The sequence below is a fragment of the Cyprinodon variegatus genome, unplaced genomic scaffold (genome assembly GCF_000732505.1).
Source record: "Cyprinodon variegatus isolate N-32 unplaced genomic scaffold, C_variegatus-1.0 Scaffold331, whole genome shotgun sequence".
NCBI classification, from domain to species: domain Eukaryota; kingdom Metazoa; phylum Chordata; class Actinopteri; order Cyprinodontiformes; family Cyprinodontidae; genus Cyprinodon; species Cyprinodon variegatus.
Window position 1 is genome coordinate 426,488 of NW_015150784.1, and position 14,481 is coordinate 440,968.

General features: G+C 37.4%; 3 protein-coding genes across 3 annotated transcripts in view; 1 reads left to right on the forward strand and 2 right to left on the reverse strand.

Moving 5' to 3' along the window:
• Positions 1–449, reverse strand: part of gsc2 (goosecoid homeobox 2) — a 1,968-nt gene extending 1,519 nt beyond the window's left edge. Inside the window, exon 1 of the mRNA XM_015385122.1 lies at positions 210–449. Within this exon, the coding sequence (XP_015240608.1) occupies positions 210–429 (220 nt within the window). The 5' untranslated portion in view covers positions 430–449. The remainder of the gene's footprint in view (positions 1–209) is intronic.
• A 4,159-nt stretch (positions 450–4,608) lies between these two features.
• Positions 4,609–8,166, forward strand: LOC107091299. Its single transcript, XM_015385139.1, has 2 exons — positions 4,609–4,828; positions 7,343–8,166. Exons 1-2 carry the CDS (start codon positions 4,699–4,701, stop codon positions 8,023–8,025), a joined length of 813 nt encoding a protein of 270 aa, XP_015240625.1. The 5' UTR covers positions 4,609–4,698; the 3' UTR covers positions 8,026–8,166.
• Positions 8,167–8,359: 193 nt separating this feature from the next.
• rnf185 (ring finger protein 185) lies at positions 8,360–13,924 on the reverse strand. The gene is made up of 6 exons (XM_015385140.1): positions 13,366–13,924; positions 12,524–12,542; positions 12,314–12,426; positions 10,771–10,825; positions 10,354–10,471; positions 8,360–10,271 (listed from the first exon to the last, which is right to left on the reverse strand). Exons 1-6 carry the CDS (start codon positions 13,566–13,568, stop codon positions 10,174–10,176), a joined length of 606 nt encoding a protein of 201 aa, XP_015240626.1. The 5' UTR covers positions 13,569–13,924; the 3' UTR covers positions 8,360–10,173.
• Between the last annotated feature and the right edge of the window lie 557 nt (positions 13,925–14,481).

Sequence of the window (14,481 nt, forward strand, 5' to 3'; positions counted from 1 at the left end):
CTCTTTGCTGCCTTATGCTTGATCTTTCTCATCACACCTTTTAATATCCTTTTTTTCTGACACAAAAAGGAATTTATTCATTATAAGCTGCAACCTTAAACACAGTGGAAAGTGAAAGGTTGTTCAAACAATAATATGTTCCCTTTGGTATTTAAGAGCACAAAGATGCATTTTTGTTTTGTGCAAAGAAGGTGATGGTTTGTTCCTACCTTCATGGATGAGGTCAGAGTGGAACATGCTGGCGCAGTGGGAGCAGAAACAGCAGCACAAGCAGGTGTGATGAACAGGTTCAGGACATGTCTTCTCCTCCAGTCCGAGATCATCTGGTTCGCCTGCGTGTTTTTTTCCATTGCTGCTTGGATATTTGTTCAAAATGTTCTCAATGGTGAATGGAAACTTTTGTCTTTCCATCTTTATGAATCCATCCATTTTTTTTTTAAAGAAAATTCCTTGAAATCAAAAGTAGTAATGTTTAGCGGATAGGTTTGCAACCGCTCAGAGATACTTCCACCTCACTGATTCCTCTGCTTCTACCTCTTCAACAAAGCGAGCCTGGCCCTTATAGGCAAAAGAAAAAAAAAGAAGAAAAAAGATGGAAGTAAAACTATAATCCCCCAGTGGACCAGACACATAAAACGGTTGAAACTTAATTCTGAGGCTAATCTGGGCAGTTTTGTGAAGAGGTTAGGGAGGACGGTAGATTCAGCTAATCTCGCCTTATTCCTTTCTTCAAGAGAAATCAGATTTCCCTGCATAAAATGAAAAGTGGAGAGCTCCTAAAATCCTCATTGTTGAGGTTTTAGAGGAAAGGGGATTGGTTGGCATTAGAAACCTGGACTTAAAGATGGACACTTTTGGTGTGGTCTCAGGCTCGTGTACAATGAATTTAAGGATTAACCTTTGAATTAATTTCATATCACTTCCTCACTCATTTCTACTGATGAATGATCTAGGAATAATTAGTAGATTTTCTCAGAATGCTACATAAATCAACTGAAAGCTGACCATTGCAGTTCATTCTGAATGGATTGGTGAAATCAGAATAATGATGTACATAAGATGCAGTTTTAGGGAATACATCCATCAGTGTGGTTTATATTCACAATCATTCATCCTGTGTCTTATCTGCGTGTTGCAGTCTTTTCAGTTTGACTTCGCTGACAATGAGCACAGCTCAGGTAAAGCTATTACTGGTTAAATTCATCTCCCTCACAGCAAATCCTGTGATTTCATACAAGGCAATACACCTCCTTTTTTACAGGGAATTAACGGATTTCCACAATCTGTCTTAAGCCCCAACATGTTATAAGGGCTTTTGAAAACAGATAACAATAAACACCATTCCCATCCTTTTCACCTGGGTTTAATGGCGCTTAGGTGGCTGATGTATAGTTTGCGGCGTGTGCGAGATCGTTATCTGCAGTTATTGTGGTTCTCAATAGAAGTATTTGCGCCAATATCCGTGTAGGTTCACAAGGTTCAAAATTCATTTCAGGGGATCAGAATTATAAAAGTTCATGTTATTGCTCTTGTGAGAAATATTAAGTACAGCTGGTAGAATAAAGGGATTTATCATGTTTTTTGTGGTGCATGTAAAAAAAAAACTGAACCATAACTGAGTGGTTTTTCAAAAGAAGAGATTAATTAGATAACCAATCAATAATTTTTGAATGTGCACACTGAATCGGTATCAGAAAAAGCTTAGAAGCCATCTACAGAAATATGTAATGTGGAATGAATAAATGCAAGTTGTATAAAACTTTTATGAGTAAGGAGAAAAATTGTGCACATTTTTGCAGAAAAATAGCAACATGGCAGATATTAAAAACATTCAATAACAAGAATATGAGAACACATAAATTGTTTATTTGGATTTAGATTTAGTATTTACCAAAACACTCCTTAAATGTAAAATAGACCTTTGCTGCTTTCCTGGGGGGAACAAGTGCAGCCAGCAAAACCTGATCGAAACCAAAAATCATGAAAAAGCAAAGGTCAAGCTCTTGGATCTAATGGAAATTTTCCTTAGTTTTATATGCAGTGTTGTATATAGATATTGTATGTAGTATTCTGTGTTGCTCTAGAAGCACAAATAAACTGCACACTGAACCAGTGCTACTCATTTGACATTTAAAGTCACCTAAAACAAAAAATTGAACAGTATACCCTCCACATACACATGAATATATTTCATATGCTGTACAGATGCATCTCAATTAATTAAATAGTCAAAACACGAATTATTCTTTATTTAATACAAAATGTGAAACCTGCATATCCTAAAGATTTGTAAGGAAGGGAGGAATATGATTAAAGTATTTCTATCTGTTCATGTATATTATTAGGATCAATACAGGTAATTAAAAAAGGGGGGAAAAAGCATTTTTTTTTAGATATATAAAATATATTAAAAAAGACAAATAAGTAAAGGATTTTTTTATAATAAAAAAAATTTCGATTTTTTTTTTTGGGGGGGGGAATTGCTAACAGTAAATCCCCCGTACTGTATTGTATATGCACATTATATTTCAGTGAGGCTTTGTCCTGCTAGATGACAACATTGTCCTTTACCTTATGAAAAAACCAACGGATGATGACGTCTCACTGTCTGGATTCTGAGCATCACTGCTCTTCATTCAGACATTGGACTATTTAACCTCAGATAAAATGAATTGTTTACTTAACAGCTGAACAAAAGTCAGTTTTCTTCAGCTGCTCCAAGGTAAGGTATATTCTGATGATGTCTCCAAGCACAAGCTGTGCTTTAAGTGGAAAAAATGTGGTGATACTCCTCTTATTGCCATTCAAATATACAACAGAAAAACAGATAACATTTTATACAGATCCATGTATTGATCTATAAATCAATAGTTTTATTGTACAGAAATTAATAAAAGAACAAATCCAGCTCTAAATAACATATGAGACAAATTTAAAGATTCAAGGATCCACATCAATTAACTTCAAGCCACAGAGTGATAACAGAAAAAAAAAAAAAAACAGTTGAAATAATGATAAAAATAAAAGATCGTTGAAAACAAAGAAGTCGACCTTAAGTTTTCACTTAGCTCATTAGTTTCCTTTTGTGAAATAGCTTTTTTCTCGGTTTTAGGCCTGGCCTACACACTGTGCCCAGGGCACCACGTTTCTGAGGGAGCTATCAAAGAAATTGGGCTCGTTGAAAAAATTATATTTATAGTACTCATAATAAATATATATCTAAAATTTATATTTATTAATTAGATATTGATTAATATCATTATTAAACATTGCAAAAATATTCACTCAATTAAAAGCTGAACCTCTCTCCAGTGTCTTTGTAATATAGTCAAAATGGTTACATTACAGCGGGTAATAATTTATTAAGTAATAAGTGGATGAATTAGACACAGCTTTGCAATGGAAACAATAAAATTTGCAAAATTAAAATTAATATGTAATTGCTACTTCTTTTTACAAAACTGACTCAGTATATTTTGTACATCATTTTCCCTGAGGTTTAAACTTTATTGGTTTTCTGCTTCCGCTGTTTCAGCTCTTTTTTTTTTTTAATGTACCCTCCTATAGACAAAAAAATAGGAAAAAAAGAACATATTAGTTCTTAGTTATCTACCACCAAAGCAAAACTTAACATCTTTGAATAAATGGAAAAAAAAGAAATTGTATAAATGCAGAAATAACAAAGACATGATAATTAATCCCATGTTTAGCCTTCAAAAAGAAACATATCAGATGTTTACATATCAGCTGTAAATGGTGGATCACATTTATTTGTTTCCTCACTTTAATCCCTCTTAAAATCTATTATTTCTGTTAATTTTCCACAATGACAGGTAAATTATAGTTAATTATCAGATAATTCTGAGATTAAAGTCAGAATTCTGACTTTAATCTCAGAATTTTGGATCTTAATGTAGATGAGCATCATGAAGGAAGAGATGTGGGAGCACTCAGCTTCACTGACAAAGATGTGAGTTGTTTGGGAGGGCCAGTAACACTTTGGGGGGAAATGATAAAATTAGGCAACTTTTTATGTGGCCGAGGGGTCCCCGGTGATGCTATTTCATTAATGGAGGAGCAGAAGGTCATTAGAACAAGAGAGCTTGTCTCTAAAACAGACACGGCTACAGCTTGATGCTAACATGTTTGTTAGCTGTCAGAATTCAGTAGATCAGAATTCTGAGATTAAAGTCAGAATTCTGATATTAAAGTCAGAAATCTGAGATTAAAGTTAGAATTCTGATATTAAAGTAAGAATTCTGATATTAAAGTCAGAATTCTGAAATTAAAGTCAGAATTCTGACTTTTTTCCAATATTAAACCGAAAAAATATTGAAAAATCAGTTAACTTTTTGTATTTTTTCAGTGACCCTAATCTTCTTCCGAATATCTCTGAGAGATTCTGTTCACAAACATAGAAATAAATCACTAAAATAATATTTTTAAGAAAAAAACACTGAGATCAGCGGAAAAAAAGAAACAGTATTCATTCTGGTACCAAAGGATCATTGGTTAGCGCGCCCCCTGGTGTCTCAGCACTGTAACGGCCAGACGGCAGAGCGGCGCTGGCGGCACCCAGTCCGCCACTCGCGATAACGAGGGCAGCGGCGGCGGAAAGGCGGAGGCGGAAAAGGCGGGCGCAGTTTGCCGCTTCCGCGTCCGCGCAACAGAAGCAGAATCCCAAAATACAACGGCAAAATGGAAGATAAGTTAATTTTGGCTGTATTCAATTACCCAGAGCTCTACAATGTCACTTTACCGAATTACCGCTGCACGGAAAGTAGGATAAACGCGTGGAGAAACATCAGCGTAGCGCTCGGTTATCCATGTGAGTATTTGTTCTTCTTAACTTTACTGCTAGTTATTGTTTGGCTTAGCCGCACTCGGCTCGAGTATGATAATAAATCACGAGTTGTTTACGGAAGCTAGAAGTTCTTCAGTCTTCTGAACTTGGTCAGTTGCGGCCATTAGGCTGTTTATCCACGTAGGCGTGGATGCAGGCTGCGCGCGCCGTGCTAGCGGTGACAGCCGCGGCCCCACGCCGCAGGCCGCGCGAAGCGGCGCGGCGCCTTTACCGCGGAGCTAGCAGGGGCACGAAACTCCCAACATTCTCAGATAGGTGACTGATTTTATGCTACAACTCTGAAGCCTTGCTGGAAAAAAAGATATTAATGAAGAAATATAGTGGAAAGTTGATGGCCGCTCCTCGGTCTGCTCCTTAAAGCCCGCTGACCAGAGGGCCTCAACTTTGTCAACATACTAGAATAAACTTATTATTCACATGTTAGCCCTACTTGCTCAGAATTTAAACCTAGTTTCCACACAATAATCAGGTTTCTTTTAAGATTATCCGACTTTAGAAACATTTTCAGTCAGTTAAAACTTTTTCTTTAGTTGAGGTCCTTTAAGGTGCAATATAAGTAATGCAATCAAATTAACAAAAATATTCAGTTGTTCGTTAATTAACCTTAAAATCCAGGTTGTTTTATCCATCCTGTCAGATGCATAGCTTTAAACAAGGAGAAACAATTTAATCATTTTACAGTCCTTTTATTTGGGCTTTGTGTAATAGCTCAACATAAAGGAATGCCTAAATCTAGAAGAAAGGAAAAATATGTTTTTTCTTTTTCTTCTTCTCCCCAAACACGAATCAGAGAAGTACTGCATGTGTTTATATTGAGCACAAGGTTTACTGTAGCCTCACGTGTTTTGGAGTCAGTATCTACTGATTTCATGCTTCCCGAACTGTAGTTTTCTTTGATCTATTCTTGTTTCCATAATAAGTTTAGCTCATGCAGACTATGACGGAAATAATTTGTGGAAATCAATTTATAATTCTTGCAACCTTTACATTTTTATGTTAAATCTATATAATATCCCCTTCCATTGTTTTGCTGATGAAATTCACATTCAATTTAATTCAGTTCAGTTTATTTATATAGCGCCAATTCACAACACAAGTCATCTCAAGGCACTTTACAGTTCACCAGATCATACAGTCAAATTTATTTAAAGTTTTCTATCTAAAGAAAACCAGTTGATTGCATCAACTCGTTGACTTGAAGGCAATCCCTCACACTAAGCATGCTTGTAGTGACAGTGGAGAGGAAAAACTCCCTTTTAACAGGAAGAAACCTCCAGCAGAACCAGGCTCAGTGAACCCCGGTCAGTCTACCAAGGGGTTCAAGGAGAAAGAAGCAGAGAAATTTAAAAGGCTTCACCATCCAGGAAACACACATCAAGGCAGATGAGCTCTGAACCAACTCCCATGTCAGAGGATGAAGAGAGCACATCTAGCCAGTCACAGTCAGAGAAACAGGACTACACTGGAAAACAGGCCGATCTCAAACATCTATAAACAAAGGTGTTGATGGCAGCAGCACAGCTGATATTTCTCTCCAGGGTAGAGTCACAGCCAAACATTCATCTGCCACTGGAGCAGGACAGTGTCAATCCTCTTTAACAAGTCTTAAACTGTCGAGTTGATAATAAACTCTGAGTCAAAATCAGACAAATTTTTTACGTTTTTGCCAAAATGTGTCTTTAGATAGTGCTTTTCAACTAGACAGCTTAACACAATTGTAAAGTCCATCTTTTTCCAACTCGGATAAATTCCTTTTCATGTACAGACTGTTGAGACTTTTAAAAGATTTTTTTTATCCCATTTTTTTTTGGGGGGCATTTGATTCAAATATCTCCAACCTAAATGCAACTTTATCTTAATCTGACAAAAACAGGACTTTGTATCATTGAGCAACAGCCTGGTTCTTTTTTTCTTTGGGCCATGTAAGCCTCTTGTAGCTCATTGGTTTTTTTTTCGCTTATATACCCTTTTGGAGGTGCACGTTTTGCTTCAACTAAACTTTCTAGAGATGTGCCTGAATAAAGCTCTGTGAACAATAAGCTTCTTCAGCAATGACCTTTGGTGACATACCCTCCTTATGGAGGATGCCATGACTGTCTTCTGGACATCTGTCCAGTTAGCAGTCGTTTCTGATTATTCAAATATATTGACCTAGACTGAGAGACCATTAGAGGCTCATGAGAGGCTCATGACACCTTTTCCGGTGTTTTGACTTATGTTTTGTTTTGACAACTATTGGTTGTGTTAGATTATACGCGGTTTAAATAAAAAGGCGTATGGCAAAAGAAAAAAAAAAGCATGGATAATAGTCCCTTTCATGCACAGCCTGTTAATAATCAAATCAGGTTCTACCTTTGACCAAGTGAAGGACAAGTTCAAGTAGTGAATTTCCATGAGGCCATACTAGCACTGGTCAGGTCAATCCTTTGGTTATGTTGGATTTTTCACACTCTTGAAGTCTGTTTTTTTTTTTTCCAGCCCAGGATTGCAAAAGAAAATGGAAAAACCTGAGAGACCGGTACCTAAAGGAAGTTCGAATGGAGCTCAAAAGCAAGAAGCAGGGAGAGTTTGTACAAAGTAAATGGAAATACAGACATCTGATGAATTTTATAGCCCCCTTCACTGGATCCAGAGTCGGAATAACGGATGGAAACGGCAACACAGAGGATGACAACCCTGAACATGAATGTGGTGCTGCAGAGGGAGACACCGCCCTGCCGCAGGCCATTAAAACGACTCAGAGTATCACAAAGGTTGCTGCAAGTCCGTCGGAGCAAAAACCTTCGTTGGCCTTTGTAACACAACTTCCCACTTTGTCTCAGGACACTGAGCTGACCCAGCTGGCCATGGTGGCCAAGATGGCCCCCATTTCTCAGATAACCTCCACCAACAGCACTGGACGGAAGCGGACTTTGCTGTCAGAGTCAGTGTTGCCATCTTCTCAGAGCACGGACTCATCAGCAAAGTGGCTGAAAGAAGGCGGCGCCTCGTTTTCCACCAGGCTGCGGCAGGATGAGGACGAACTGTTCCTCCTGAGCTTCGTTCCCGCTCTGAAGCGACTGGCCCCACAGAAAAGGTGCGAGACAAAAATGAAGATCCAGCAGATCATGTACGAAGCAGAATTTAACGTGCAGGAAAAAAAGGCCCCACAAGAGACGTAAAATGAAAGGGAGACTGTTGTTTTTTAATGCAACATGGTCCCACTTTGTTCAGACATTTTCTTTCATATAAATTAAATAAACTTTGGTGTGTTTTTTTATTTGTGCATTTGTTTCTGCAGTGATGAACTAGAACATGAACGAAAGACAACTGATAACTTAATTATAAAGCTTTACTGTCAGTAGAGGAGATTGACAATTAGAAAAGTTATCCCATTTTCAACAGGTTTTTAAATCATCTCTAATCTACAATATTTTACATTTAATTACATCAGAGAAGAAAAAGGCTTACAGTTTGGTGTGTAACACTGTTTGAAAAGAAGATTTTTTATCTGCCTACAAGAAAAACAAATTCAGTTTCAAGGACAATTCTCACTCTCAATCAGTACCTATTCGCTACCATCTCATCTCCACTTAAATCAGTCATGTCCTCGTTTACTTAACCATTACATAGCAGTTTTGGCAGTTGGAATTTTTGGATGAAATATAGAGATAAGTAACCAAAAATCAAAATGTCAACAAGATTGGTACAAACTGATCCACAGTATAAAACAACCAATAAATGAAAGAAACCACACTTACATTTTTTTTTTATGGCTTGAATAAAACCAAAAGTCAATTTTCCATTACTAAATCAAGAATCACATTCCAAAAAAAAAAGAAAAAGTAATCAGGATCTAGTTTAGAATCATTCCTGTTGAACAATACGGATCATTAGACTTCCAATCTATTTAAGACCTTTAAAATATCCCCTGGTTTGTTTCACTGCTCAGATTTCTAACTAACAGTTATATGGGAGTGTTATTACACAGCCATCAGAGGACTGGAAGCCAGCTGCTTTTCTTGCTTTAGTTTTTCAAAGAGGATTCTGACATGTCACTGCAGGTTTAGATCACAATAACCTGATCCTAACATGCATATGAAGCTGTAACCTTAAATGTTCCCTATTCAAAGGGAAATGCTCATAGATGTAGATCAATTTGGTTAACGAACATAAGGACTTAAAAAAAGTAATTGGAACCATTAATAGCTAAAACCAGATTTTTACACAGTATAAATAAGACAAACATTCCTTATAGTATGGCAACAAATCAGACTAAACTTTTCTCTTTTAGGTTAATATTCCATTTAGTAGATACCAGAACATTAAGAGCCGATGTTCCTATTGACTACTTAGAAAAGCCTAAACATAAGGTCATGACTTCTAAGCTATTTTCAAAAAAATTGAGGCATACCTGTAAATGTATTGTAAGGCAATGCCAAAAAAAGCAATACCTCCTTGTGGGAAAAAAATCTAAAACATTAGGGAGTGAACTATAGACAAGAAGATTAACCTACAGATACCCAAAAGAGCAGATATCCAGCAAATATGAAAGAAACAGATCTCCAACCACCATATAGTTTAAGAAGCTTCGGTGTTCCAGGGATGGTTTGAATATGTGGACTAACCCTAGTACAGTGTTGACGGAAGCAGGTAAGAGTCTTTATTAATAGTGAAATAATCCTGTACCTGACCTGAAAGGCTGCTTAGAGGGGAAGAAGCCACTACCCCAAAGGCAGTGCAAAAAGCCAGATTACAGGATATAAATACATACTGGAAAATTACTTTAATGTTTAAGATACGTCGTGTGGTCTGACAAAACTAAAGCTGAATTGTTTGGTCATAAGCATATGACCAAACAGAGGACCGAGAAACTTGTAAATGCAAGGATGGCTGCATCATGATGAGGGGTTGTTTAAGAAGGGATTACTGCAGTTCTCAAAGTAGAAGGCATTGAGAGGAAAAAAACTGCTGAGAAAGTACCTTAAGGTGAGCAATATTATGGATATTCCTCTTGGAATATCTGAAGACATATAAGCAGAACCTAAAAAGTGTGACTGAGTGGTCCATTCTCTAAAGCTGATTTAGTTACGCTACTCGTCAGGAGGAATATGCCAAAATGCCAACAAGCAGTTGTCTTACGGTTACTGTTAAATCTTAATATTCTGGTGCTTCATAAACGGAAAAATGTAGGTCATACTGACTTAAAACAGGAAAAGATTAGGAAAAAAGTACTTGTCTTTAAATATAAGGTGGTATGTAAACATCTGGTTTCAGCTGTATTTGAAAAGAGCATCATAAATCATCACACAATCTGTTTTCTAATGCTTTCATGCAATCAGCAGCCAAAACATCATCACCAAAGCAACAAACAGGAAGAGTCGGGAGAGAAACTGTTCGTCCATGTGCTGTGGTGTTCCAGGAGCCGCTGTAAACAATTGAGCACAGGTTATTTGATGCGTTGCTTAAAAAGAGAACACAGAAAATTGAACAAGTGTGAAATTTGCCACCTGGAGGAGGTCTTCCATCATTAATGTTGAAAGCTGTAGCAAAAATACCAAATGGAAAGGCACCGATTCCAAATGACATCTGGAAACCACCATCCCCAAAGCCAAAGCCCTGAAAACCCTGTAAGATATAAAAAAAAAAAAGTTATACAGAGAGATGTGACGCAATAAGATGCAAAGCTTGTTGGAGATCTCATGAGAGGAGCTTCAACTCAGCTGTTAACGTGTAATGGATCCCAGTGGGAAATGTGTGACTGATAATAAGTTAAACACAGGTATACCCTGCAGCAAATACATGTAATGGTTTCATCATGAATGGATGGTTTACCTCCGCAGCTGCCGTGAGTTAGATAATAAATGTAAACATGTAGTGATGTTGACATAAAATCAAAACATAGCGTATCCCGTTCATGTACTTACACCACGGTTTTCAGGCTCAGGTCTCTGTCCTTGTGGTCGAGGCGGTGTTCTCTCCCTTAAAAACAAGTTTGTGAAAATATATGTATATAAATGTAAAACTAAATATATATATATTGTGACACAGTGACCTGAAATTCCGCATAAATCCAGCTTCACAGCAGATTAAGTGTGTCCTCTGATGTATTGGTTTATACAGCAGACTGAATTGCCTTTAATTGAAGTGATTTTTGAAAGATCTTGTTTCAGTTCAATGCCTCTCCCATCTGTCTCTACACGTAGCTCACTCTCACCACCAAAATGCCTCCAACACCATCGTCACACCTGCACCTGAAGGTTCCTCATCTTGACCATCAGTTTCAGCCTTGATTATTATCAGCAGCGACATAAGAACTGGCAGGAAAAGGGGTTTATTTGCACAAACGTAGCATGGCGGGGGGCATAGGTGTTTTCCATGTGTTGGCAGGGATAGTCTGCAGGAATCCTTCAGTTTAAAATCTGTCTCCTGACGACACTAAAGCTTAAATTCAATTTAAGAATTTATGAGGCCGCTAATTTAAAAGATCATTTTCTAAACCCAATAATATACTGTTAATGTTTCCTCCTCTACCATGTCAGATTTCACAACTTTCCATATGCTCCCCGCAATCAGATTTAAATATAGAGGTGCTTCCACTTGTCGTGATGCTATATGGCCTAAGGTGGACATTAGGGACGGGAATCGAAAACTGGTTCCTGTTCAGAACCGGTTCCCTGTGTTCCAATTCGCACCGTTTGGCAGCTCGCTTTACAATTCTCTTAACGATTCCAGGCAGCACCAGAGCCTAGCGCTGGGTAGCATGACTTACGTCACGTTTTTTTTTATCAAGTTACGCACGTTGCATTCAGTAAGCAAGTACGACGTGACGAGGTGCAAGTCTAGAAAAGCAAAACAAAAAAATGAAGCCCCATCCGGTAAAGCGATCGAAAGTTTGGCTTCATTGTAAGGAGGAGAAAGATGGCAAAGAGGCGCTTTGCAATCATTGCAAAGTGGCAATTACATCCGCGGAAGGAAATGCATGCAACATACACACAACATGGCATACATTTTAACGAACGCCATGTTTTTGATGCTTCTGGACAGAAGCTAAAGTTACAACCGGCATGGAAGGCAACTCTGGTGGTAAGTAGCTAGTTTTATATCGCTGGCTGTGCTCAATGTGGTTCCTAGTAAATCATATAACATTTCTGGAAATAAACCAATTTCCTACCTCTATTTGGGTTATTAAACATGCTACGAAGTTTCTCCGCAGTTCAGAGAGTGAGAGAAAGGTGAAGCTTATTTATTTAAATCAGGGGGAGATTAGCTTATTTCCTGAAATTGTACAGTAATGCTTTTTCATTAAACAGATGCCTTCGCCATTAGATTTAGATGACTGTGATACGGTTAATTTTGCAGTCTTATTCTATTGTGGCAGGGCCTTAATGAAACTAAATAAAAACATTTGAACCTGAGGGTCTTACTATGGATTTTGCTTAATCTATTCAACAGACTACAGCACCTTACCTTGGATCCTGCTGACCAGTGCTTCCCCTTCCATATAAGGGGATCACTTTGTCTCGACTGATGCCTGCTTTACATACTGGACACACTTGTCTGTTGGGTCGTGTTTCCAACCACTGCATGAATACAAAGTGATCCTGTTGAGCTAACAACGTCTTTTGTAGAGCATCTGCTTGTGTCTTTTGATTATTAAAAAGAAAAGCTCCAGCTTACCTGATGCAAACAAGGCCAACTGGATGCAGCAAAGGAAAGGAAAAACATCAAATTAATCTCTCAGGAAACAAACCTTATACATAAGATCTAAACAGAATAACTGAAAAAAGTGTATGATTTTGGATTTAATTTTAGCTAAGATATGAACTAACATAAAAATGACAATAATGTTAGAGTTAAAGCCTGATTATTAATAAACCATTGCTTTAATTTAAAACACTACCAAAACAAATAGAACAATTTCTTGATCAATCAATAGCATAGATATCTTTTAGGTACCGGTACATAATTTATGCGTCTTTCTTTCAACTACATACAATAGATATTTTAATTAGCAAGTTAACAATGAAGATCTTATATAAAAAGACAAATAAGGCTTCTAAAATATGTTGTTTTGCAGCCCATCTATAGACATTTTTAAGTAATTTTCTCATTCATCTAAACATAGCAAATTAGACATAATGACAAATTATTTTAAATACAAAGTACCTTAAAATTTCTTAAATTTTTTCAAAAACATTTTCCCAACATTTTATCTCTTTACAAGATCAAGTCTCAGTTTTAGGATGAAACTGTATTTACAAGGAAATAAACAATAGCATATCCTTTTATGGGAATAACACTTTTATAAACTACTTTTAAGAAAGTGGAATGCTTGCCCACAAACAGCATTTAAATCAAGTATCTTCTTTTACAATTTTGTTTAACAATTTCCTACGGTATTACGGTAATAATAAATAGAGTTCAGGTTCAGACCTCAGCTAAAGGCAGTCCTGTATGTTGCTAAGCTGTTAATTACGTTCGGAGTTTAGGAATGTAAACAAAGGTCCCACAAATCTCACCAGAAAAGATGTCCACACAGACTGATCACTGCATCTTTGGCGGTGTCCAAACAAATATTACATTCAAAAGTGCTGTCCTGGTTGCCGCCGTCTGCCGCGGTCGAGCTGCTGGATCCTCCCGGACTGGATGCTTCAGCAGCGGCCGCAGCAGCAGAGGAGCCAGAGGCTGCTGGAGGAGGAGCAGAGGGGGCAGCGGCAGCCATTTATCCACGAAGACCGAACTCACTCTGATAGCTCCCGAACTAAACACATAAGGAGGTCCGGCTGATAGGGTGAGGAGCGACAGAGATGACAACGAAGCGGGGGATACAAAATAATAATGACCAGCTGCTAACTTAACTCAGCTCAGCTGTCGTCCATCTTGAATTGGAAGCTATGCTAACGTTAGCAATCCAGGACGACTACGTTACGGACTGGATGATAAAAAAAAAAAAGTTAAGATGTAAACACTAACGCAGATATATTATTATCCTGATGCGTTACTTTTAAACTAATAGGAAATAACCGTGAGTCATAAGTTGTAGGGAGTAGAAAAAAATATCCTTGCGGACGATTGCGTCACTTCCGCAACTAAATCTGTTAGTTTCCGTAGGTGGAGGTGTGGCCGTCCACCATAGGGGGCGTGGTTATTTAACAAGCCTCCAGTCAGCAGTAAGATAATAGTTAACATGTAGAAGAAAAAAATTAGCAGAAGAAAATGCAACATTAACATGTAGAAGAACAAATTTAGCTGAAGAAAATGCAAATTCAAATAGGATGATTGATTACTAATTTCATATAAGAGTCAAACAATGCAGCCACATTCTTGAAATTAAAAAAACATTTCTGGAAATGCTTTTTAATTTTCAAATTTTACATTTCAAATCGAATTTTGGTATGTATTTGCTGGGGTTCATTTTGAAAAATAAATCTAAAATGTCTTTTTCTTTTTCCTTTTAATTAAGTAAAAGGATGAGCAGTCTTGAAGAAGAAAATTAAAATCCAAACAGGATTATTGATTACTAATTTCATTTATGAGTCAAACAATGCAGCCACATTCTTAAAATGAAAAAGCATTTCTGAAAACGCTTTTCCATCTGAAATATGGAAACGATTTGCTTCCATACGGTTGCAGAC

Coding starts and splice junctions, on each gene's coding strand:
- rnf185 (XM_015385140.1), bottom strand. CDS start 13,568: ATGGCTGCCGCTGCCCCCTCTGCTCCTCCTCCAGCAGCCTCTGGCTCC. Junction 10,472..10,770: donor CTGAGCCTGAAAACCGTGGT/GTAAGTACATGA, acceptor TATATCTTACAG/GGTTTTCAGGGCTTTGGCTT. Junction 10,272..10,353: donor TGATGGAAGACCTCCTCCAG/GTGGCAAATTTC, acceptor AATTGTTTACAG/CGGCTCCTGGAACACCACAG.
- LOC107091299 (XM_015385139.1), top strand. CDS start 4,699: ATGGAAGATAAGTTAATTTTGGCTGTATTCAATTACCCAGAGCTCTAC. Junction 4,829..7,342: donor CGTAGCGCTCGGTTATCCAT/GTGAGTATTTGT, acceptor TTTTTTTTCCAG/CCCAGGATTGCAAAAGAAAA.